The sequence below is a fragment of the Muntiacus reevesi genome, chromosome 2 (assembly GCF_963930625.1).
Source record: "Muntiacus reevesi chromosome 2, mMunRee1.1, whole genome shotgun sequence".
Taxonomy (NCBI): Eukaryota; Metazoa; Chordata; class Mammalia; order Artiodactyla; family Cervidae; genus Muntiacus; species Muntiacus reevesi.
The window spans coordinates 269,877,463-269,903,978 of record NC_089250.1 but is presented as its reverse complement, the minus strand read 5'-3'; the positions used below and the strand labels follow the sequence as shown (position 1 = coordinate 269,903,978).

Sequence of the window (26,516 nt, the reverse complement as noted above, 5' to 3'; positions counted from 1 at the left end):
AGAAACAAAGAAAGTCAACCTGATTCCCTGGAGAGGGGCTCTTTCTAGGATGGGTGTGGCTGTCCACAGCCTGTCTGTACCCTTGGGGGCTGGGAGGGGAGAGGTGAGTGAGTGGTGGGAATCACCTGGTGGTCTTGGGTTCCAGCCAGGCTTTACTTGCAGAAATCTTCCCAAAGATCTCCCCTGTCCTTAGTTTTGTTCACCCTCCTCTGCAGCCTGGGGACACAGGTTTTCACAAAATGATTTGCTTTGTGACCATCTCTCTGCAGGCGTGGCACCTCCAATTTCTGAGACCAGGAGCCTGGAGGCATTTCCATCCCCGCTTTCTTGGAGAAGAAACCAGGGGCAGCAGGAGGCCTGGCGTGCTGCAGTCCAGGGCGACTGAGCGACTGAACTGAACTGAACTGAGCAGGACACGCTAGGTCCACAGTGCGTATGGGCGGAGCCAAATGCCACTGAAAATGATGCCCTAAATGCTCTCTGATGACCAACCAAGGAAGTAATGATCGGTGATGTGTTAAGTTACATCACACATGAGTTAACACCTGAGAATGTTGTTGCTCTACTTCCTGTGTGTTTTTTTCTAGGTTTTATGAATCAACTGTTGCAGTTCGTTGTGTTGTACCCGGATTGCGGAATTCCCCCAAACACGACAGGAGTCGCGGATCGATGCAAAAGCAGTGAAGAACTTTATTACAAGCTCGGGCAGGGACTCTCTTCACACAATGGTGAAGGAGCCCCGAGGGAAAGCGGCGAGTCTTTTTTATACTGTCTAGCAGGGACGGCGGGAATGGAAGCTTAGGGGGATTGGCTAATTCATACGGTGCGCGGAAAGGAAAATTCAGGGAGATCGGCTAGTTTATACTGTGCAGCCGGGGAAGCGGGAAGTCTTGGTGGGATGGGGGTGGGGTGAGGGACTTCTCCCGCCCTTCTAGATTGCCTAGGGGTGGGGGGTAACTCGTCTCCCTCTGATTGGTTGGTTTGACGAAGTTTTTTTCTCTTCTTCTCGGGAGGGGTTCTCGCTCAGAATTGTACTGCTATCTAAAATGGAGTTGTTTTAAAGTTTTCTTTCTTTTTCCCCCCTCTTCTAGTTCCTATGGAAGACCCAATCATGGGTCTTCTATAGAGTCAACTATATCATCTGTGGAGACAGTCGAATTTGAGTTCTGCGTAACATTAGGTGGATGGACAGGCAGTGTGTTTTTCTTAATAACTCTCTCTTGACAGACTTCATACTCAAGATGCTTTTTGGGAATTGGGGCGGAGGTCTCTTTCTTCTGTAATTTCTTCCTGCTGTGCCTGGGCGTAGGCCTGCCTAGCAGAGCAGAAGTCTCTCTCTACCTGATCTAAGTTGGGGTGTTTTATATCTGAAACCAGCTTTTACTCTTATAATAACAGCAACTTAGTTTGAAACTGTTGGCACCTCTCAGAGATAAAATAGACAGGGGCCAAGCAGGAGACCTAACAGGATGGTCATCACTGGTCCCCAGAAACAGGAGGCACCGCTGGGATGATTGGCTGGTGGTCAAGCAACAGAGCTGTGTTCTAGGAATCTTGTGTTTAGTCTGAAGTTACCATCTTTCACCTGGGTGGGCTCCAGTTCTGTAGAAGAGAACTCAAAGACATTGTTATACATATTTCTTTGAGTAGGAACCAGGACCCGTCTCAAGGCTGTACTACCATTTGATTGTTTCCCCTCTGTTTTTGTATTTTTTTTTCCTTTCTTGATTAGAAATTGTTTGAATCTACCCTTTGGAACTCAGGGAAGGTCAAGGAGGCTGAATAAAGCCTATATTTTACAGTACAGAAGATCCGTACTCCAGATTTGCCACCCCACTGAGTCCTGCTCAGTTTTAATTTAGGGAATGGGGCAACTGTGACTGTGATAGTTGTCAAAATGGGGCATAGGACTGCCTCAGCTTGGAGAAGAGACACTGAATTGGGAGTATTTCTGAGTTTTAAGTCTTAGACCTAAGCCTTGTATGATTAAAATCTCAATCCCTTGGTCTGCCATTTTCTTGTAACATACCCAGTTAGTATTAGCTGAAGGGATAACTGGAGTTTTAATAGACAAAATAATTTTTTTTTTAGAAGAATAGGACTGAAACCCAGTCTGGACCTGGCACTTCGGGGAGACTTTTAGCCAGGTGGCCAGTTGCTTAGTTTTATAAAAAGTAAGGTAGACGTTACTAGCTTCTAGCAGACATTGTTTTGAGAATGGTGGCATTTAAGCCTGACACGACTCAGAAAACTCAAGTGTTTAGCAATACAATGTCTAATCTGAAATTACACTCATAGTAACACCTGGCTATTTCCCAGGATGTCTGAACCATCGCTGAGTACTCTATTTTGACTTTTAATTGTAAAATTTTTTTAATAGCCAAGGCAGATGGCACCATTAATGATGTCAGTGTTTCTCTAGGTATGAGAAGATGCAAGAATTGGGACTCATAAAATCTCTTGAAAAGATCTAACTATCTGAAGGCCTGTTCTGCCAGTTTTTTCCAGAGCACCGAGTGTCTCATTCTTGATCTTCACCCTGAACTCCTTTCAGGGCCGTTGAAAGTCAGCAGTTGCAGTGGCCATGATCTAATCTCTGTAGATGTAGATGGCAAGTGTCAATCTTCAGTTGGTGGAGCCTCTTTTTGTTCATAAAGTTGACCACAACTTTGAGGGGGGCATTTCATGACCATTTTATCCCATGGTGCTGAGAATGTCTATTCTCAGGTTTGGCAAAGATTTTGTTGACAGGCCACTCAATGTGCTGTTACTGGACTAGGCCATAAAACAGTATCTAAAATTCTCTGGACCACTTGTCTTACTAGCCTCTTGGTCCAGGAAAACATTCCCTCTTGTTTTTTCTCATATCTAGAGTTACACTGCCATCATTATTGATCTCATAGGGAACTATATATTATGTTATCAGACGCCTCAGTCACACATTTGGCACTGTAAGAAATGGCAATTATGTAAAACAGGTGAAATACAAAGAACATAGCCAGCAGTACTAGTAAAGTCACGAGCAAGATATAAGAGCTTCTATTAGATGTAGCCCAGTATATCTCAGGTCATCTGACTTAGTCTACTCTGTACGAGCCTTTATCTTTCAGAGAAATTATACTTTAGCACCACCATCTATAAGCCCAGTTTTCTAGTGTTACTAGACTGATTATTTTTAGTATGATTTAATTGTTTTTAACACAGAGGAGACTTTAAACCTAAATTACCATAGCCTGGTGTTATCTATATAAATTTATCTTATAATTGTGGGAGATTTTTTTCTTTTGCTAAAACTTTTTTTTTTTTTTTGCTCTGATTGAGCTTGAGGGATAGAAAAAGGCTCAAATTTATGGCCAGAGTCAGAGTAGGCATTATTAATTGGCCTGGTGAGGGGATCTCATGTAGTAATATCACAGTGACCTGAATATGAGTATAATTTTTTCAAGTAAATTTTTTCAGGGCCAACCAGTTGGAGTCTTGTAGTAGAGAAATTTACCAAAGTAACCCAGAACTAGATACAGGTGATTGGCCAGAAACCCAACAACTTGATTGATTTTTAAAACTGGCATAGAATCAGGCCCATGATAGAAAAGCATTTGATTTATACACAAAGGTCTAAGAAGTCAAGAGAACACTATAAATGATCATACGAATCAGGTCCAGCATCTTGGACAGGCTGTCTACCTCTGCTGTTGTTGTCTTTTCATCCTGGTGTACTGTAATATTTCCTGTTTGAGCATCACTTTAAGGTGAGATCAGCTCAGCTGTCTCTTCTATAGACCAATTCAGTGTAGGGGCCTCTGGAAGTGGGAATTAATCTAAGAGTTAATTTCTCTTTAGTTTTATTGTGCATGAGCTAATTAAGAGTACCTGATAAAAAATCCTTTTATTCAGGTTGGAGACAGTCTCTTTTTTTTTTTTTTTTTTTTAATTTTATTTTATTAGTTGGAGGCCAATTACTTCACAACATTTCAGTGGGTTTTGTCATACATTGAGCCATTAAAAAGAATTCATTTGAATCAGTTCTAATGAGATGGACGAAACTGGAGACAGTCTCTTAAATTGTCTTTTTTCAGTCCTGGTTGCAGGTCATGAGGCATCTGATCTACATCCAAAGATACATTACTGAGATAACCTTCAGAAACAAACTTTTACATTAATATCACATAACAGAATTGATCATAGACTTTTTATTTTGCTGAAACACTTGTAGGATCTCAGACTGAACTTTTAATATAAAACAGGGCTGGGAAACTCACACCAAAGGCTTATCACAGATGTTGCCTAACAAATCTAGGTGAACTCTTCTCTTTTTTCCTTTTTTAATTTAACCAATTATTTTATTTAACCAAATAAACAGTTTAATATCTCTCTTTGGGATGTTTCAGGGGCCCTCTGAAACACCCCAAAGCTAGCTAGATGTCAAGGGAAATTTTTAAAAATTCGATTCAGGAAGTTTTATTGAAAAGATTAATTAAAAGCTTTACCTAATTGGCTCTAACCAGTTTTTTATGACCGTGTCATTTTTAACAAAATCTATTTATTTAACTTATTGTAATCTAATTTTAGAAAATCCTGATCATGCATAACTCTTTTTAGTATTTTTTAACACTTTTTTTTTACTGAAACCATACTTCTTGCTTTATTTTAGCAACCAAGAGCTAACTTTTATATTAGCATTTTATAGATTGGTGAGCATAAATACCAGTGATAATTTTTAAAACCCTTGTTTTCTTAAAACATTTTAGGATGGCATCAAACATTATTCATCTATAGTCTCAAATCTCTGTAGTTTTTCTGTAAAAGGAAATCAATGTTTAGTAGTAAATGTTTCAAAATCTTATTTCATTTGGAAATGACCTAATTATTTAATAGACTTCCAATACTTAGTTTATCACAACCCTTAGAAATTCAAGTTACCCTAATCTGGAGAGACTATTTTAAATAGATATTCTTGAAGAATAATTATTTTTAATAGAGTTTATATACAAACTCATACCTCATTTACATTTTCTACAAGTTTTTTTTTTTACTCAAGATAATTTCTTTGTCGACAAACTTGTAACAGGTATAATACTTAACTTATATTAAACCTAGGTACAATGAAAATATTTCACTTGATGTTAATTACTCTAAAATAACAGAATTGTTATGTCTGTATTAGATAGGGCAACAAACAAACAAACATTAATATCAGGTATTTAATACCGAATATTTCTCAGTTCACCTGAACCCGGAATTTATTGTTTAATTTAGAATTATTAGATTTGTAAGCGCTTACCCTCCCCCTTTTTTAAAGCCAATTAAATAGAGCTCATTTACAAATTAACCTAAAAATATTTTTCAGAGACAAAGACATACCAAAACATATTTAGACAGACACAGTGCAAGATCTATCTTCATTTTCTAAGTTTGGTCATAAATTACATATTACAATATAAAATTTAAACAAATAACATTTTTAAAGGCTTTTTTTCTTTTTTTTCCCTCTGTCTCAGATGGTCTAAATAAGTGTTTTTGAGAGTCCTGGTCTCAAGGCACAGGGAAAGAAAATCAAGTTTTAACAAAATGGCGGCAGGTCTAAATGTTGGTCAGACAAAGCAAAATAGCCGTCACAAATCACAACACAGAACAGAGTTAAAACACACATATAAACCTGGCAGTCTTCATCAGACACTCCCTTAAATACAAGAATACAGTCCCTCAGAGAACCTTCTATAGAGACACAAAACTTCAGATGTCTTCAAAGATTTTAAAAGGAGGAAAGAAAGCCAGGTTCAAAGAAGGAGAAGAAGGAGGCGGGAAAGGGGGGCAAAAGGGGTGGACTTATAGACGTCTCCTGCCACCTGCAGACATCCAGGCATTACGGGACTTTCCCTGGGCGTTCAGAGAAGGGAGGACTGGAACTCGGCCCTACCAGAAACCAGATCAGAAAATTCGAATTCTCTGCCAAGAGGAGGTGATCAGTCTCCAACCCTCAGCTCAAGCTGAGGCCCTTCGACCAGATTCCTGCGTCCAGGACCGGGGGACTAGAAAAACGGGAAGGATAGGAAGGGCTAAGGAGAGGAGAGAGGGAAGGGGAGAGAGGTTAATAAAGTCTCTTGTTCTTTACCAGTCGGGGCACTCTGGCCAGTTGTCTGCGTCAGGAGGAGACCACGGACAAAAGGGTCCCATTTGCGGCCGCTGGGTCTGGTCCATTGGCAGACAAGCTGAGTACTCTGGACCCTGAATCCAGTTATTAAGGTAAGCGGAGAGCATCTAGATTGGGCCTGTCCCCTCGCCAGTCTGTCACACAATGTACAAACAAGACGACACACCAGACAAATAACAGAGCGCGCAATCCCGAGAAAGAAAGTACAGAGTAGTCCCCACACAGGTATATATATATATACACGGGACTGCAGAGTGGGAGCTGGAAGACGTCTCCTCCGGCCCCCTGCTGGAGACCATTATCGCGCGTCCGCCTAGGTTTAATTTCCAGCTACAGACAGATACAGATTGGGCCCCCTTTGATACAGATGCGGCTGCTGTTATTGCTTACCGGCCATTCATCCTCCGAAGCGCGGGTCCTGAAGGACTCGGGGGATCCCAGACGAGCCCCCATATGTTGTACCCGGGTTGCGGAATTCCCCCAAACACGACAGGAGCCGCGGATCGATGCAAAAGCAGTGAGGAACTTTATTACAAGGTCGAGCAGGGACTCTCTTCACACAATGGTGAAGGAGCCCAGAGTGAAAGCGGCGAGTCTTTTTTTATACTGTCTAGCAGGGACGGCGGGAAGGGAAGCTTAGGGGGATTGCCTAATTCATACGGTGCGCGGGAAGGAAAACTTAGAGGGATCGCCTAGTTTATACTGTGCAGCCGGGGAAGCGGGAAGTCTTGGTGGGATGGGGGTGGGGTGAGGGACTTCTCCCGCCCTTCTAGATTGCCTAGGGGTGGAGGGTAACTCGTCTCCTTCTGATTGGTTGGTTTGACGAAGTTTTTTTCTCTTCTCGGGAGGGGTTCTCCCTCGCTCAGAATTGTAATGCTATCTAAAATGGAGTTGTTTTAAATGTTTCTTTCAGTTGTCTGCTCCATTTAGAGAGCTCTATTTTCCCACATCTCTAAAGTATAATGACCAAGGAAAAATTAAAAATAGAAACATATTGATCTTTCTCATATTATGTATTCTAAAAAAATATTCAGTCTGCATTCACCAGTACCAACTTTGTACAAGATTTAGTTTGACAGCAGAATTGAGAATAAAGTATAGACATTTTCCATGTACCTCTTGTTCCCACATGTGGACAATCTCCCTACTTAGCTTTCCCCACCAGAGCGAGCATTTGTTACCACTGCTGAATCTACACGGGCAGTAAATAGATCAACTCTCTAGTTTATCCCTGTGTTCCTCTTTTAGGAATGTACACTCCATACTTCTAGATAAATGTTTAATAATATGTGTCCATCATGACAGTATCATGGTCCTGAAAGTTCTCTAGACTTAGGATATTCATAGTCCCTCCTTTGAAACCCACAGGAAACATGAACCTTTTTAATCTCTTCTATATTTCTTACTAGATTCCCAGTGACTGAGTGGTAAGGAATCTGCCCGCCGATGCAAGACATCCAGGTGATGCGGGTTCAATCCTTGGGTCAGGAAGATCCCCTGGAGGAAGAGATGGCAACTCACTCCAGTATCCTTTCCTGGGAAATCTATGGACAGAGCTGAGCCTGGCAGGCTACAGCCCCTGGGATCACAAATAATCAGACACAACTGAGCACACATAAGAACATTTACCTACAAGAAAAAGTCATATTGTAAAAATCCTACTTTTTGTAGTATTTTCAAATGAGCTTCTTTCACTTAGTAATGAAGGAGGAAACAGACAGAGCTGGCCTCCGTCCTAGGCCAGGCTGCGGGCATTAGGCTACACGCACGGTCATCCTCCCAGTGGACTCTGAACTTTGCGCCCCGGCGTCTGGAGAAATGGCTTACCAAAGGAAAATCAGATCCCACCCCACCCCACCAAAAGAGAGCCTCAGGACTTGTACTTGGACTCTGTTGCCTAAAAGAATATGTTAATTATCTCTGTAGCAGAACAAAGTGGTAAATTCTACTCTGTTTACTGGGATATGACCACAGGCCTGTTGATAAATATCCTGTTTATTTATTAAAATAAACTGTTTATTTAGTCCTGTGACCCATGAATCATGTGTTAACTTTGATCATCTCTCTCTTTTACCTTGTCCAGACTTGTTTCAAGGAATTTGGGGAGGTGGGTTTGAGCAAGTACACTAGGGTATATAAAGTTCTCACAAAAACTGTTCGGGGTCCTTGGCTAAGAGGAGACTCTGCCTTGGCCCCGCCGGTGTAATAAACTGCACTCCACTATCTGCATTGTCCTTCTGAGTCAGTTTGTTTCTCAGAACACATGGCTACAACTGTAAAATGCATGGAATGATTGTCAATGTATTTTATGCCTTGAAAGCTTAACATGCAAAAGCTTAAGAACTACCTCTGCGCCTATATTCCTGCTCAGTAAATAAGTTCATCAATACCATTTTTTAAATTACATACATATCCATTAAGACAATATTTGCACAACTATAGAGATCAGACGTGGACACAGCAGAAGAAGAGGGGGAACAATTGAAAGGGTACCATTGACATATATACTCCACCATGGGTAAAATTTTGGAGAAGACTCTTGAGACTCCGTTGGACTGCAAGGAGATCCAAAGAGATAAAGGAAAACAGTCCTGATATTCATTGGAAGGACTGATGTTGAAGCTGAAACTTCAATACTTTGGCCATCTGATGTGAAGAGCTGACTCATTTGAAAGGAACCTGACGCTGGGTCAGATTGAAAGAGGGAGGAGAAGGGGATGACAGAGGATGAGGTGCTTGGATGGCATCACTGACTCAATGGACATGAGTTTGAGCAAGCTCCAGGACTTGGTGATGGACAGGAGACCTGGCGTGCAGCACTCCATGGGGTCACAAAGAGTCAGACACGACTGAGCAAATTAACTGAACCGATGGTGAAAATAGGTAACTGGTGGGAAGCTGCTGTTTACCACAGGGAGCTCAGCTCGGTGCTCTGTGGTGAGGAGAGGGGTGAAAGTGAGACCACGGGAGGGAGGGCCAAGACGGAGAAGATTTATGTATACTCACGGCTGATTGATGACGTCATACAGCACAAACCAGCACCACATTGTAAAGCAATTATGTTCCAATAAATAAATAAATAAATAAATGTCTCAAAAGGAAAAAAGCTAAGCAGACTGGTCACCGGCGGTGGGAACCCGTCTGACCCTGCGGGGACAAGGGCCGCACTCCTGGCCCAGGAATCCCCCACGTGCTGTGGGGAGACTGAGCCTGTGCCCACAGCTGCTGAGGCCGGGCGGGCAGCTTGCTCTTTCCATGGGCAGGAGGCAAAGAAAGATGCTCACCAGCGCTGAACAATAAGAAACGCAGAGCAAAGCTACAGGGATGAATCACCACATGCCAGTCAGAACAATGCACAAAAAGCCCACTAATAATATCATAAACGCTTAAGGCGCTTGGAGATCAGGGAACCTCCTACATTTAAGGCGCTTGGAGATCAGGGAACCTCCTACATGCCTGGAGGGAATGCAAGCTGGTGCAGTCAGGTGGCTGGGCCGTGTGGAAGATCCTTAAAAACATTACCTCCTGACATTTAAGCAAATGAATTCCATGAAAAGTAAACAAAACAGATTAATCGACAAATTGACAAGTTTTATACGTTTTAGTAAATCATCTGCAATTCTGAAATGACCAGTTTTGATCTAGCATTTCTAAATTCTCTAAGTTAAATGTGTCAGAATACACATATGCTCACATATTCCTTCTTGGTTTTCTCACTGCTAACATGTATACCTCCAGATATTTATATCTTGTATTCAATGTGTGTTATATAAATTATATTATGTATGTATCATCAGATATTTATATATTGCATTCAAAGTATGCCAAAGCCATGAGGAAACAGTTCCTTTAAGCCTTACAAGACACATGTGTTAAGAATGATACAGGGTAAGATTTTATAAATCTTGGCTCAGAATTTTCCCATCATGGCTTCTGATTATTCTTTTTGTGACTTTGTTAAACTTACATTTGCTTAAATGAGCCTCTGAAAATTTTAGCTAACAGAAGAACAAAGGACAATTGCAGAAGGTGAGTTTATGACTCTGAGTTTAGGTCCTCAGAAAATTCACAGCAAGCCTTGAAGTCCACTGAGGAAGATCAAGGCTACAACGAGGCAGAGAAAATTCCAGTACTTGGGGTTCAGACCTGACCCTGGGTAAAGTGCTATGGGTCCCACAGGCTGAATGTGGAGGGGTCCATTCAGACAAAGACGAGCAGGATTCTGATGAGCTCAGAGGGTATCACTGAAGGGAGGCCTGTGCAGTAGACCCTGGGGTTCAGCAAGACTGCTGGTCCCAAGGAAGGGGTCATCTAGTACAGGTGCTCACAGGACTGGCTGGTGTGAATTCAACGACCTGCAGGCTGCCTGCTCCCCAGACAGACGCTGAGGCAGCAACAGCATGGAGCAGTCCAGGGGAGCTCTCAACAGTACTCTGTATGATCCTTCTTATTTGAACCACCACGATGTCCAAATAGATAAAAATCGGAGAGGAGATACAACGTAGAAATCGTGGGAAATATATGAAGTTATGAGAGGTTTAATGGCAGTTAGGAACTAATTTCTACAGTTGCCATCCCCCTGTGCTACAAATAGTTTATCATGACGTTACCTTTCCTGCAACCTTAAATAGGTGGGAGAGGTTAATGCTGGTGGTGCGTTAACTCTTCATTCATTCCACATCCGTTGTAACACTGAAAAACTATTCACTTTTATTAATTAAGATACATTAATTTTACACAGATGGAATAAAACCTTTTACAATTCTTGTTTGATCCTTGATTAAAATACACATGACAAGCTTCTAAAAATTTTCCTGTTTCGCTGATGAAATGATCTGAGAATGTGATTTATATGGTTTACAAAATGGAGGCTAATTTAGTAAACATGGATGGACATTAATTATATTAGTATGACATTTCCAGAAAGAGTTTTCTATACTTACATCAGATAGAAGAGAAGGTTTACTTACTTCAAGCCTGCCAGATAATATGTATGATTTTTCTATGTTGCTGTTATAAAAATACCTTAGATTTTCATGAACTATCCTTGTTTTATGCTTAAAAAGCAACTGACATAATTATTGAAAACTTAGAGCAAACTTTTGTCTTACTTTGAATTATTCCCTGAACACTTATATCATGGTGACCACAGAGGTTTTCACATCAGTGACAAATACATCCATTCAGAGGTTTAGTGTGTATATAACATGACTGTGTTCTTAATCTTGTAAATTGGAGAATAAATGTAAATGATTCCCACTTCATATAGAAGGGCTTCTCTTACCATTGGGCAACAACCTTCAAAAACATTAGTTCATATATACAGTAGAAACAAATCACAGCATGTAGTAATTTGAGAGTTGAATCACATTCGTTTTGGTTCCTTAATAATCTCAAATAACGTTAACATAAACAAAGACACATTAATAATAATTATACATCTACAAATATGCATCCCTTCATCTTGTGATCCACACTAACATATCAATTTTATATGCGTTTTACTTATGGAATACTTGCTAGTGTTTCTGCTTCGGGTAATTCAACAAATGTGCTTCTTATGAAATGCTTTCTAGTATGAATTCTCTGGTATTGAGTTAGTTTTGATGTTTGATTAAGCAGTTTTCTACATTTTTTAAATTTATTTCATGTATCTTTCCAAAGAAAACACTCGTTTTTTCAAAATTGTTTATTAAGGACCAAATTTTTATCACTGATTCATTTCCAGGGTTTTCTGCAGTGTGAATTCTCTGATTGTTAGGGAGGTGATAGCTGTGAGGAAATCCTTTGCCACTTTCCTTACATTTCTAACATTTCTCAGCAGCATGAACTCTCTGATGTTGAGAAAGACTTGAATTCTGGGAAAAGGCTTTGCCACATGCTGTACATTTATAAGGTCTCTCCCCAGTATGGATTCGCTGATGTCCAGTTAAAGCTGAACTCTGCTTAAAAGCCTTGCCACATGCTGTACATTTATAAGGTGTCTCCCCAGTATGGATTCGTTGATGTTGAGTAAGAAGTGAATAATTGATAAAGGCTTTGTCACATTCTGTACATTTATAACGTCTCTCCCCAATATGGATTCGCTGATGTTCCGTTAAACCTGAACTCTGCTTAAAAGCCTTGCCGCATGCTGCACATTTATAAGGTCTCTCCCTAGTATGAATTTGCTGATGTTGAGTAATACATGAACAGGAGATAAAGACTTTGTCACATTCTGTACATTTGTATGGTTTTTCCCCAGCATGGATTCCCAGATGTTCAGTTAAATATGAACTCTGATTAAATGCTTTGCCACATGCTGTACATTTGAAATGTTTCCTTCCTGTATGAACTTTCCTATGTCTACTTCGATTTGGTGAGTTACTAAAGACTTTTCCACATGTATGACACTTGCAATGTTTCCGCTTACTCTGAATTATTTGCTGTTGAATAAGTTTTGAAGACTGGTTAACAACTTTACCATAATCATAACAATTATAGGTCGTCTCTCCAATATCTATACCCTTAGAAGTTTTAATAGTAAGACTTGAGCTTTGATAAAATATATTCCTACACTTATGATGTTTACAATTGTTGTCTGAAAACTGATGTCCCTGTTGTTTCAGGAGATATGAGTCTTGGTCAACATTATGCCCAGTTTCATTGCATGAAGAGCTTCTCATTCCATCATGTATACTCTTGTAATTATTGGGGGTAGAGCTCCTGCTTAAGGCATTACTCATTTTGTTACATTTGGAAAGTTGTTCCACACTAATTATACCTCCATATGTATTGGATGATGGTTGAATAAGGTCTCTCCCATTATTATCAACATTAAAGATTTTGGAAGAAGGAGCAAATAGTTGTTGGTTGGAGAACAAGAAACCCTTGTTAAATGATCCCTCAAATTGATTGTATTGGGAATTTTCCCCCTCATCTTTAAGTTTCTGGTTTCCAAACATATTTGAATGTATATTTAATAGACAGCTATGCTCAGAGTATAGGTTTGAATGAGTATCTCCAGTAGAGACTAGATGACTTTCCAGACTTTCCACATTTCCCATCAGAGAACATGTATGTTTCAAGAGGTGATGTGGATCTTTGCTGACAAATATACACTTAACTGCAGATGTTGATGACTGAAATTGGTCATCTGAAATTGGTTTTTCCTTATTTGATTCACATCCTTGATTTCTTTTGGCGGTAATGTTTACTTTATGGGAAACTGAACCAACTTGGTTGTGTCCATCATAACATGCTCTCCGCTCTTTATATGCCCTCATAGATTCCAAGTCTTTGGTTAAATGTAAATTTCTAAGGTGATATCTTTCATATATTCCTAGCTTTACTGTTGGGAGTAAATCTTCTAAGCCTGGCTTTTGGGTTCTCAAACACTGGATGTCATGCGAAGACACAGCTGAAAGATACCAAATAATAAGTTATTCTACTTACTATTCTTGGGGAATATAGTCTACAATTTACATAAAACTGGCATACACTTGGCTAGATGAAGCCTAAAACCGAGATAGAAGGGTTCAAGATGGCAGAGCATTCAGAAGACGTGGAGTTCATCTCTCTCCACAAAAGCATCAAGAATACATCTTGAAGTGGAAAAATTTTCACAGAGCCCTGTGGAACATGGGCAGAGGAACTTGGACATCTGAAAGGACAAGAAAGATTCCTGCTGAGCCAGGTAGGACAAGAGAGTGATGGAGGAAAGGGAAGAGGAAAAGAAGCCGGATGGGACCCACAAAACCCTGGGGGCATCTGAAGAGAGGCGAGGTCTCCACATCCAGGGAAGCCCCTCACTGGGGGGAGCTCAGTTGGCAACGAGGGGAGCCTCGTTCTCTGTGGGAAGAGAACACGGCAACCAGCGTGCAGGAAGAGAGTGAGACCTGTGCACAGGGTACTGATCCCTGCCCTACCCACCCAGCCTGAGAGGGTGTCCTCCGCTGCAGACAAGGGCTGGGTGCTGGAACGTGCGGTTTGGAGAGCAGACCCAGGCAGAGGACTGCGGTTGGCCGGGAGGAGATATCCTGAGTGGACGGGAGGGAGGGAGGAGCTCGGCAAATGGGATGCTTGTGGAGGAAGCCTGAACCACCAGAGAAACAGAGCAGCGCTGTTGAGTGATGCCCGAAGGGAAGAAGCTCCTTGCTGCCTCTCTGCCCCTGTGCCTGTCCCTGCCTCTCCAGGCACTAGGAATGGCTCCCACCTAGGTGGGTGGGTGATCTCACGACCCTCACAGCTGCTTCCTCCTCCCCAGCTTCCTCCCTACCAGGGTAGACTCATGGGCTCCAGGGGCACATTCAGAACACACGCCTGTGGGTGGTCCCAATGTACAGGTGGTGTTGAAACCACAGCTGAGCACCAAGGCCCTGCCTCTAAGCAAGAACAGCTGAGATATCTCCTTGCATCTGTACAAACCATGGTGTTACACCCCACAACTGGCTTGGTAAACTCAGCCCCAACAGAACATCCGGATGGAAATGAGGCTCTGGCAGTCAAGACCAGTCTGGCTTTAGCAACTGTAGATGTTATAGGCCTGCACATGAGGCATTTGGGCCAGGTCACAGTTGTGTGGTTGTCATGGCTAACGCCATGGCAGGCAGCCTAGATAAGGAGTAGACCTGGTTTCCCGGGGTAACATAATTATCAGGCCTCCTGGAGCCAGCCAATCAACATATGCTTAGCCAGAAAAAAGGGAACCTATCAGGGGAAAGCTGAAAGCCCCACGTTGGGCCAACAAAAATTACCTTGCAACTGTGTAACCAATCCGCTTACGCCAACTACCCACTGTGTAACCAATCCGCTTCTGCCAACTACCTGCTGCTTTTTTTGACCTAATAAATACCCGAGAAACTTCGTCCTCACACACCTGGTGAGGGCGGGAGGCCCTGGCTCGAGTCAGTAATAAATTCCCCTATTGTGAGTTGCATTGTTTCGAGGAGTCTTCTTTCCTGACCGGGGACTCGGACTATGGGCAGAACATTTGGGGGCTCGTCTGGGACCCCTTGACCGGGGAAGAACGCTCTTTGGAACAAAGGGGAAAAAGGACAGGTAATAGCACCGGTGCTCAGGCAGGTCTGGAAAAGACCAGAGTAAATCCGAGGCCCTGCTAAAAGGCAGGAAGGTGTCTAGTTTTAGGGAAAGCTTTCCATGAGGGAATGGATTGGCCATTCTGGCTGGCGTGAGCCCGAGGCCAGCGAGCGCGCTGGAAGGCAGCCAGCTCTGCGGGAAGGAGACCTCCTCTCCTAAGCCCGAATCTGGGGAACAGTGGACGCCATTTGGTAAGGTGACCCTTGTTCCAGAGGATCTGTGTTGTCGGACGATGTGTGTCTGTCTATGTGTTTTTCTGTATAACTGCCGGCATTGTCTCCTGTCTCGTTGTTCTCTGGTGTGTCGTTGTCTACTTCTTCCTATAAAGCCTTGGAGCCTCATTTCTGTTTCTGGGAGTTTCAGTGAACAGGCAGACAGTTGTCAGGGCAACTGACGAGTCCCGGCCAGGGCTAACTCCCTGGCGGATTCTGAAGGCCTCCCAACAAGTCAGCCCCAGTAACGGGGGCCCGAGAGGGTGAAACTCTTTTCTTTTTTCTCGTATTCTAAACCGAGAATCTGGCCAAATAAAAACCCATCTGTGTGGGCACGGGACAGGCAATTAAGAGCTGATAGGGCACCTGCCACTGGAAGACTCCCGTGAAAGGATAAGGGGGTCATGGAACGGGCTAGAAATCCCTAGGGTGCCCGCCCCCAGCAAGAAAACTTCCGTGCAAAGACTAAGGCACTCAAATAGTTCCACGAAGCATACCAGAAGCCCAACCTCCTGGCCGCCACCACTCCCGATAAGATTTATTGGTGGTAATTCTCAGTGACTTTCTTCTGACTCTCGCTATGGGGCAAGGAAAATCCTCCCCACTCTCTCTCATGACTGATCATTTCTCAGATGTCAGGGCTAGAGCGTATGATCTGTTGCTACTGGTTACAAAGAGTAAATTAATAACTTTTTGCTCTGCAGAGTGGCCCGCCTTCCAAGTTGGATGGCCTCCAGAGGGAACTTTTCAACATTCTACTATTTGGGCGGTGAAAGAAAAAGTTATGGCTCCTGATCCCTGGGGCCACCTGAGCCAAGTCACATATGTTATGGTCTGGCAAGATCTAGTAGAAGATTCGCCCGAATGGTTAAAACCTTTTGTTCACAAACTCCCTGATTCTCCTAATGTACAGGCCCTGGTTATGGAAACTCCCACTCCCCCAGAAGAAGCCAAGAAGAATAAGGGACCAAAACCGGTCTTGCAGGAATCCTCGGACCGGAACCTGATTGACTTAGAGACGGAAATTAGGCCCCTGCCACATGCCCCTTCTCCGTTGCAGGTTCCTGCGGGGGGAAGAGCCTCCCTGATGAAACAGAAGGGACAAGAGAACCCCGACCCCAGAGAAGGAATAGAGGAAATAGGGGTGAGCAAGATCATGGGCACCCACAGTTACCTTCATTTACTCTACAGGCACTCCCCGTCCAGGTGGGACCAGCTAACCCGCATGGAGAGCAAACCTATCAATACTGGCCCTTTTCCCATTTTGTTCACTTGTAACCCCACCTGGGATGATTGCCAGCAGCTGTTGCAGGTGCTGTTCAACACGGAATAACGGGAGCGAATCCTGGCAGAGGCGCAGAAATGGTTCCCGGGGGTCGACGGGAGACCAACCGCCCAGCCTCACCTCGTGGACGAGGGGTTTCCTCTGTTGCGGCCTAACTGGGATTTTGAGCGAGTGGAAGGTAAGGAGCGTCTCCGAGTGTACCGCCAGACTCTAATGACTGGCCTGCGGGCCGCAGCTAAAAAGCCAACAAATTTGGCAAAGGTAAATTTAGTAAGGCAAGAGCCCACTGAGAGCCCGTCAGCCTTCCTAGAGAGGCTAATGAAAGCCTTTAGGCAATATACACCTATAGACCCCCAGGCTGAGGAATCACGCGCTGCAGTTCTACTAGCGTTTGTGAATCAGGAAGCCCCAGATATTAGGAGGAAATTACAAAAGATAGAGGGGTTAGGAGAACAGACAATACAAGACTTACTGAAAGCAGCTGAAAAGGTATTTAATAATAGGGAGACCCCAGAAAAAAGGGAAGAACGACTTTGACAACAGAAAAAGAGAGACCAAAAATGCAGACCCTAAAAAAAGATCAGTGCGCGTACTGCAAAGAACCGGGGCACTGGAGAAAGGAGTGCCCTAATAGGGACCTGAAGAGAGAGAATTTCCCCTGGAACTCGAGTTCTATATGCGGGGAAGACAGTGACTAGGGGAGTCAAGACTCGACACCCCTCCCTGAGTCCTGGGTAACCATACATGTAGAGGAGAAACCCATTGGCTTCATGGTGGGCACTGGTGCTCAACACTGTTTTAGATAAAAAACTGGGACCAATGTCTAAGAAAACCAACTTGGTGCAGGGAGCCACGGGGACAAAAAGATATTGTTGGATCACGGAACGGAAAGTAAATCTGGGGACCCATCAGGTGTCCCATTTGCTTTTGGTGATACCAGAATGCCCAGCCCCTCTACTTGGACGGGACTTCTTGACTAAAGTTAATGCTCAGATCCATTTTGACCCTGGGAGAATGTCAGTCACGGATGGACTTGGACAGCCGATACATGTCTTGTCTCTACCTTTAAGAGATGAATACAGACTTTTTGTGCCTAAGCCCTCAGAGGTTATAGCACCAGATATACAACCGTGGGTCCACAAATACCTGTTGGCCTGGGCAGAAACAGCAGGAATGGGACTGGCTAAACAGAGACATCCGGCCGTCATTGAACTAAAAGCCGAGGCGACTCCTGTGAGGGTGAGGCAATACCCTATGAGCCAGGAGGCTCGGCGGGGGATCACTCCCCACATTCGACGGCTCATGGATGCCGGAATTCTCAAGCGGTGCCAATCCCCTTGGAACACCCCCTTACTACCGGTGAAGAAGCCGGGGAGTATGGATTACAGACCTGTCCAGGACCTACGAGAAGTCAACAAGCGGGTGAGTGACATACACCCTACTGTCCCCAGCCCGTATACCCTCCTGAGCAGTCTGCTGCCTGAGTACACTTGGTACACTATGTTGGACTTGAAAGATGCTTTTTTCAGCCTACCCCTGGTGGCCCAGAGCCAGGAAATATTTGCCTTTGAGTGGACTGAGGGAGAAGGCCAACCGGTAGTACAACTAACTTGGACCCACCTCCCATAAGGGTTCAAAAACTCCCCTACCTTGTTTAATGAGGCTTTGAGTGAAGGCCTCTATGAATATCGGACTCGCCACCCAGCGGTCATCCTGCTGCAATACGTGGATGACCTTATGTTGGCTGGAACCACAGAGGAGGCATGCAGCCGTGCCACCGGTGACCTCTTACAGACTCTAGGCACCTTGGGATATCGTGCTACCGTGGAGGCGCAAATATCCCGGCAAGAGGTCACCTATTTGGGGTATAAGATCAGGCAGGGGCAAAGGTGGCTAACTCAGGCCATGAAGGAAACAATATTGCAGATACCAGAGCCCAAGACCCCCCGCCAGATGAGAGAGTTTTGGGGGACTGTTAGATATTGTAGACTGTGGATCTTGGGTTTGCTGAGAAGGCCCGGCCGTTGTATGAGGGAAGTAAAGAGACCCCAAACTGGACGTGGACTGAGCCAATGAAACAGGCTTTCCAGACACTCAGACGGGTCCTACTAGAAGCCCCAGCCCTTGCCCTGCCTAACCCAAATAAGCCGTTCCAGCTGTTTGTAGATGAAAAGCAAGGAATAGGAAAGGGGGTCTTGATGCAATATTGGAGACCATAGAAGCGGCCGGTAGCATACCTTTCAAAGCGATTGGGCTCGGAGGCCTCTGGGTGGCCCCCTTGCCTCCACATCATTACAGCCACTGCCCTCCTCGTCCACGACACCGACAAGTTGACATATGGACAGCAACTCTGGGTTTACACCCCCCACGCCATCGAAGGGGTTTTAAAGCAGCCGCCGGATCAACGAGGATACCACCCTCCAGAAGGATGACAAAGATGGATGGTACCAAGATCAAAACAACAACCTGATATTGCCTGCCATCCTGGGTCGTCACCTATGTGAACACCTGCACACAACTACACACTTGGGAGAGAAAAAGACCTTGACACTTCTCCAGACAGCCTGCCTGAGTTTCCTTCGACAAAATGCAACTGTACGAGAGATAATCCAAGCTTGCAAAGTGTGTCAGCTGATGAGGACAGAGAAAAGGCAGCACACTGGAACGAGGTACCGAGTGAAGAGCCAGGGCAACACTGGGAGATAGATTTCACTGAGGTAAGACCACGCAATTACGGGTATCGCTATCTGTTGGTTCTGGTAGATACCTTCTCGAGATGGGTAGAAGCCTTCCCCACTAAGGGAGAGACAGCAACAGTGGTTGCTAAAAAGATCTTAGAGGAGATAGTGCCTAGGTACGGGCTGCCAGTGACTATGGGCTCTGATAAAGGACCTGCCTTTGTGAGCCAGATTGTACAAGGGCTGGCCCAAGCTCTGGGGACAAAATGGAAGTTACATTGTGAATATAATCCCCAGAGCTCAGGACAGGTTGAGAGAATGAATCAGGCCCTAAAAGAAACTTTGACAAAGTTGGCAATAGAGACTGGCGGGGACTGGGTGACCCTCCTTCCCTTTGTGCTCTTTCGAGCGCGTAACACCCCTTATAAGCTGAATCTTACCCCTTTTGAGATTCTATATAGAATACCCCCTCCTGTGTGTCCTATATTTGAGGGAAAATGCCTACTACCCCCTACCTTGGGACAATTTCAGCAAACACTGATGGCATTAAGGAAGGTGCATAGCCATGTTTGAAAATTAATTTGAGAGATACACGAGGGTTCAAGCAAGGGGACCATCCCCTCACATAATATTGGCCCGGGTGATTGGGTTTGGGTAAAATGACACCAATCTAAAACATTAGAACCTAGATGGAAAGGCCCTTATGTTGTTCTCCTTACCACTACTACTGCTGTTAAGGTCGACGGGATCGGGCCCTGGGTTCACTGCAATCACGTGCGACAAGCCACCCCGGAAGAACAAGAAAAGGCGCAAGCAGAATGGGAGGCAAGACCTCACCCGTCAAATCCTTTGAAACTGAAACTCAGTACGACGGGAGCCCTCTTAACTCTCCTGCTGATGACAGTTTTCATCAGCCCAGAGCAACCTGCCACAACCCCCATCAGCCAGCTAACCTGACTTGGGTGATCTACAATCCTGAGACTGGAGAAGTGCTTAATTCGCGCTCCAACGTGACCCCCAAAGGGCCATGGTGGCCAGTACTGACCTTTGATTTGTGCGTGCTGGCGGCTGACGGTAATGGGTTTGGTCCCCACCAACTGACCAAGTTCTTTGCCCACAGCTCTTTCGGTCTGTTCACCCGTAACTGTTAGCGAAAAGGCCCACAGTACTTCGAACAGGTGCCTGTCTATGTCTGCCCGGGGGGAGGAAGGGATCGGAACCAAATTGAAAAATGTGGGGGAGTTGACTCTTTTTATTGCGCCACTTGGGGTTGCAAAACCATGGGAACAGCCATTTTGCACCTCCAAGAATCCTTGAGCTCCTTGGCTGAAGTAGTAATACAAAGTAAGAGAGGTTTAGATTTGTTGTTTCTGCACAAGGAGGATTATGTACAGCACTGGGAGAAAAATGCTGTTTCTATATCGACCATTCAGGGGTCGTACAAAAATGTCTTCAGAAAGTAAGAGAGGGACTAGCCCAGCAGGAGAGAGAATGAGAAGCCCAACAAGGCTGGTTTGAATCTTGGTTTCAGCGCTCCCCCTGGTTGACCACTTTGATTTCCACCCTCCTGGGTCCACTCATAAGATTAATATTGTTACTGACCTTTGGTCCATGCATTTTAAACCATCTGGTCTCACTTACGAGGGAGCGCCTAAATACCATCCAAATTATGGTATTGAGACAACAATATCAGTCAATTTCACAGGGTAAAGAGATAGATTCCTCTACAAAAGTATAAAGGCAAGGGGGAAATGTGAGGCTGTCACGGCTAACGCCATGGCAGGCAGCCTAGATTAGGAGTAGCCCTGGTTTCCCGGGTAACATAATTATCAGGCCTCCTGGAGCCAGCCAATCAACATATGCCTAACCAGAAAAAAGGGAATCTATCAGGGGAAAGCTGAAAGCCCCACGTTGGGCCAACAAAAATTACCTTGCAACTGTGTAACCAATCCGCTTGCGCCAACTACCTGCTGCTTTTTTTGACCTAATAAATACCCGAGAGAACTGGGGCTCAGGACCTCTCGTCCTCACACACCTGGTGAGGGCGGGATGCCCTGGCTCGAGTCAGTAATAAATTCCCCAATTGCAAGTTGCATTGTTTCGAGGAGTCTTCATTCCCGACCGGGGACTCGGACTACGGGCAGAACAACAGTCTACTTTGCCCCCATAGCACTGCAGCGGGTCCAGCTCCACAATGAATGTACACCTGGGATACGACCACAGTGGATCTCTGCTGGTGACCTGGTGAAAACAACATCTGAGAGACACCAGGGTCAAGTGCCAGCATATCCATGGTTCAGGTGGGGCCAAGATCAATGCCAACACAGGGTCACACGAGAGCTGGCACAGCACGTGAGAGATGACATGCAGAGCATTCTCCGAGGAGAACATCCCCAGAGGAGCAACACTCAGTGGCTTCCCTCCCAGTGGGTGTGCTCCAGTCTCACTAGATCAGAAGCACCACAGATCATAGCAGAGATAATTTCAGATCTGGGGCCTCTGCTCCACCAATCAGGAAGCAGACCCCGCCACAGACACTGACAGCCACAGAGGAAAGGTGAAGCGGCCCTCAAGATCCGGGCAGGCTCTGGTCACGATAGTAACAATCAACCCCCTCTCAAGGGCATAAGGGCACAAGTCTCTGGACCACCTCACCCACCAGGGAGCAGACACGAGAGCAAGAGGAACTAGGATCTGCAGCCTGCAGAAAAGAGACCACAAACACAGAAAATTGGACAAGATGAGATGACAAAGGAGTATGGTGCAGAAGAGAAGTCAAGATAGAAACCTACAGGAACAATGAAGCGAGGAGAAGTTCAGCAGTGTAATGAGTAATTTTTGCTTTAAATAATCAAATTTACAAACAAAACGCTTTTTACAAATGCTTAAGTCTACTATTTATTTAACCCAATTACCACTCACGTTTTTATCTAAGCATGTTCTAATAGAGTCTAAAATAGCAAATGATATTGACCTAGAACAAATCAGAAATAGATGGCATAAATGATTAAGTCCTGGGATGTTTCACAATAAAGAAGATAGATTTAATAAGGTAAGAGTTCTTAACAAATCAAATGAGAAGACTTGAAAAATATGGTGAGAACACAGGGAACTCTACTCAATGCTCTGTGGTGACCTAGATGGGAAGGAAACCTCAAGGGAAATGTGTATATGTACCTCTTATTCTTTCTGTATAGCAAACCTCACATAACATTGTAAAATAGCATTATTGGAACAGAAAAATTTGTTCTTAAAGATTTCTCTATATAATCTATAATCTTAATAGTGAAGAAGAATCAGAAAAAAAGCACTGTGGGAAATGTTCTAAACTCCCACATCAATAATTTCTTTAAAAACTCCGTGAGTTAAATAAGTATATTAAAGCATTTTAGCATTAATGAATTGGGACCAACATACTTAACACATTTAATGTTCGTTCATATAAAAAAAGAGAAGCTGTAACATAAAATTCAGATTTGCATTTTCTCATTTTAGTGAGGTGTCTTATGTGAAGAAGGAATTCATAGGGCCTGGACTCCATCTCAGGCCTGTCTGCGCTGATCCTGCTCAGCCACCTATGCAGTGGACTCTGAACTCTCTGCTTAGTGCCTGTGGGAATGACAATGAAAGGATAAGACCCCCTCCGGACAGGGGAACCTTGAAGATCATATCCAGGTTCCTCATCACCTAAGAGAAAACAGACAGTAATCACCCCTGCCTCCGGATACTATCTATCAGAGTGCAAGCACAGGCTTATCGGTTATTAACTGGTTGGAATGTAACCGTGGGCTTATTGATTATTAACTGTTTGAACACATAACACGTGAATGATGGGGTTATTGTGATTGTATTGACCCTTCCTTTGTAAGCATCAAGGGATTGGGATGGTGGGTTTGGACACATACACATGGGGTATAAAAGATTTTTAGAAATGCTGGTTGGTGACCTTGGCCAAGAGGAGACTCTGCCTTGGGCCCTCCAGTGTAATAAACTGTACACCACTCTCTGCATTGTCCTCCTGATTGAGTTTGTTTCCTGGAAAGCGTGGCTATAACAATGCAGTGAAGAAATAATTTGAGTATGAAATTTTCAAGGTCATATGTGTAGTTTCCAGTGGACTGGAAATTATATGGTAGAAAACAAAAAATATCTGTCTCCAGTATTCCTAGAAGTTTGGCAATTTTTTCACAGCTCCACCCACACACTTCTGACTAGGGACAAAATCAGCACTTTTAAAAGGACTTTATATAGCTACTCAGAAATATGCATAGATTTTCTAAAACCTCCCCAAAATGGACACGTTATCAGGTCATGCAGGTTGTTCCAGGCGAAGACAAATATTTTGGTTCTAACTGCGAATGTGAAAATTAATCACTGGAGAAAAAATACACAAATGATAAAAAGAATCAGGAATGGGTCAGGAGATGATGCTCTATGACAGTGACAGAAATAAACCTATGCTAATCCAAAATCATCTCCACGGAAGCAGACTTCTCAAACCACATGACAAAGTATGACTTCCTCCACAATGCTTGTCCCTCTCACCCGAGTTATCTGCTTCATCCATAGACACATACCTGGGTATATGGCTGTCTCTATTCTCCTTACATCCCAGGGATACTTCATTTGCTCCAGAAAACGTGACCAGGTCTGGCTTAGAGACCACAAGACCTGTTCATCAGAAAAAGGAATATGTGTTTTCTGAGATAGTCATCTATTTCCAATCCAATATGTGTTCAGGAGAGAGAGAAGTCAAGGTAAAAAGTTAAAATAGTATTAAAAAAAATGATTTCAACAAATAGTTTATTGGAAGCATCTTTAAAAGATAAATGCTTCAAAATCAGATTCTGATATTATGCTCAAGTACTACTAAGGCAAAAGCAGGTAGTGGAATTCCAGTTTTACGAGGAGAGTGGCACTACTTTATAACACAGAAGTTATACAATTAACACGAACCTAGAATGAAGAATATGCAGGTCAAGAAGCAAGAGTTAGAATCGTACATGGAACAGTTGACTGGTGGCAGAATGGGAAAGTAGTACATAAAGGCTGTACATGGCCACCCTGCTTATTTAATTTCTATGCAGAATACATCATGCGAAATGCTGGGCTGGGTGAATCACAACCTAGAATCGAGATTACCAGGAGAGATATCAACAACTTCAGATATACAGATGATATCACTCTAATGGCAGAAATTGAAGAGGAATTAAAAAGGCTTTTGATGGGGGTGAAAGAGGAGAGTGAAAAAGCTGGCTTAAAACTCAACATTCAGAAAACTAAGATCATGGATCCAGTCTCATCACTTCATGGCAAATAGATAGGGGGAAAGTGGAAACAGTGACAGATTTAGTTTTGGGATGTGGGCGTGGGCTCCAAAATTACTGCAGATGGTGACTGCAGCCATGAAATTAAAAGATGCTTGCCCTTTGGAAGAAAAGTTATGACAAAGACAGCATATTAAAAAGCAGAGTCATCACTTTGCCAACAAAGGTAAAAGCTATGGTTTTTCAATAGTCATGTGTGGATGTGATATTTGGAACATAAAGAAGGCTGAGCACCAAAGAATTGATGCCTTCAAGCTGTGGTGCTGGAGAAGACTCTTGAGAGTCCCTTGGTCAGCAAGGAGATCACACCAGTCAATCTTAAAGAAATCAACCCTGAATATTCATTGGAGGGACTGATGCTGAAGCTCTGATACTTCAGCCACTTGATGCGAAGAGCCAATTCATTGGAAAAGACCCTGATGCTGGGAAAGATTGAGGGCAGGAGAAGAGAGTGCAGAAGATGAGATGGTTGAATAGCATTATAGACTCAGTGGATAAGAATTTGAGCAAACTCTGGGAGTTAAAAAGGCTAGGGAAGCCTGGCTTGCTGCATTCCATGGGATCGCAAAGAGTTGGACAGGACTTAGTGGCTGAACAACAAGGAGGCAGGTTACATCAAGAAAGAAGGTTAATTTCCCCTGGAAAGTAGGGATCTTAACCTCTACTGGACAAAGCAGAAATTTCCAGGAGGCATTCTAGAATGAATGAACCAAAACCCTGAGGATACATAAGGGATTCTGGAAGCAAGTTATCCTCACCCAAGCAGGCCAGATTCCTGTAGTTCTCTAACATCACGTCCCTGTACAATTCCCGCTGACCAAGGTCCAGGCATTCCCACTCCTCTTGAGTGAAAACTATGGTCACATCTTGGAATGTCAGCAGCCCCTGAAATATAAAGGACATAAGCAATGTGGACCTGGGAAGACTTCCTAATGTGACCCAAGATGAAACCAGCAAGAGAAATGGTTTTGATTTAGGAGAATGTCTGGTGTTACACAAGAATATAATTTTTATAGTGCTGTATTTTCCACAGTATTTATAACCCCAGGAAAAGAGAATGAGATATGATCCACAGACCACTATAAAAACTATTCTGATCTGGAAGAGAAATTATAAAACAATCACATCAACACTGACCTATCTATTTTTGAGAGTTGTACTTGTGTGACACAGAATAAACTGTCTATCAAGGAAAGTGTGTTAGTCACTCAGTCATGTCTGATTCTTTCCGACCCCATGGACTGTAGCATGCCAGGCTTCTCTGTCCATGGGATTTTTCAGGCAAGAATACTGAAGTGAGTTGCCATTTCCTTCTCCAGGGGAATCTTCCCCACCAAGGGATTGGACCCCGGTCTCCCACATTGCAGGCAGATTCTTCACCATCTGAGCCACCAGGGAAGCCCCTTATCAAGGAACCAGGAAATATTTTTAAAAAGCGTGATGATCTGATCTAAGAGTTCTGGAGTGGGGCCAATGTGCCGCATTTTTAACAAGCTTATTTAAACTAATAATGTTGAAAACTCTGATACATGAGTGACCGTTCTGAATAGCAAAGAGGTAGACCACTAAGGTAAGAACTGATACTTAACTTTGAATTTTAAGTGTTTTACAAAATTGATAGGTCTGATAGAATAGTACCCATAGCAGCAATAATCCTTTGAACTATTTAGTATATACTATATGTCTTTCTAAAAGTTTTTACAGGGTCTTGAATGCATCACATAAATAATAGAAAATCAACAACATTGCTGTTCCACCGTTTTGCAAATATTTTGCCAAACATTC

The 26,516-nt window shown here is 43.6% G+C and overlaps 3 protein-coding genes and 1 pseudogene across 3 annotated transcripts in view; 1 reads left to right on the top strand and 3 right to left on the bottom strand.

The window, feature by feature from the left end:
* LOC136157562 (zinc finger protein 493-like) overlaps positions 1–6,604 on the bottom strand; it is a 46,353-nt gene extending 39,749 nt beyond the window's left edge. The window contains 2 exon segments of the mRNA XM_065919410.1: positions 626–797; positions 6,542–6,604. Of these exon segments, the coding sequence (XP_065775482.1) occupies positions 626–797; positions 6,542–6,604 (235 nt within the window).
* The window catches only part of LOC136157556 (zinc finger protein 678-like), a 466,372-nt pseudogene that overhangs the window by 257,944 nt on the left and 181,912 nt on the right, over positions 1–26,516 (bottom strand).
* LOC136157568 (zinc finger protein 135-like) overlaps positions 1–26,516 on the top strand; it is a 466,540-nt gene that overhangs the window by 259,257 nt on the left and 180,767 nt on the right. The gene's annotated exons all lie outside the window — the stretch shown is intronic.
* On the bottom strand, positions 11,959–12,876 carry LOC136157561 (zinc finger protein 724-like). The gene has a single exon (XM_065919409.1). It carries the CDS (start codon positions 12,874–12,876, stop codon positions 11,959–11,961), a length of 918 nt encoding a protein of 305 aa, XP_065775481.1.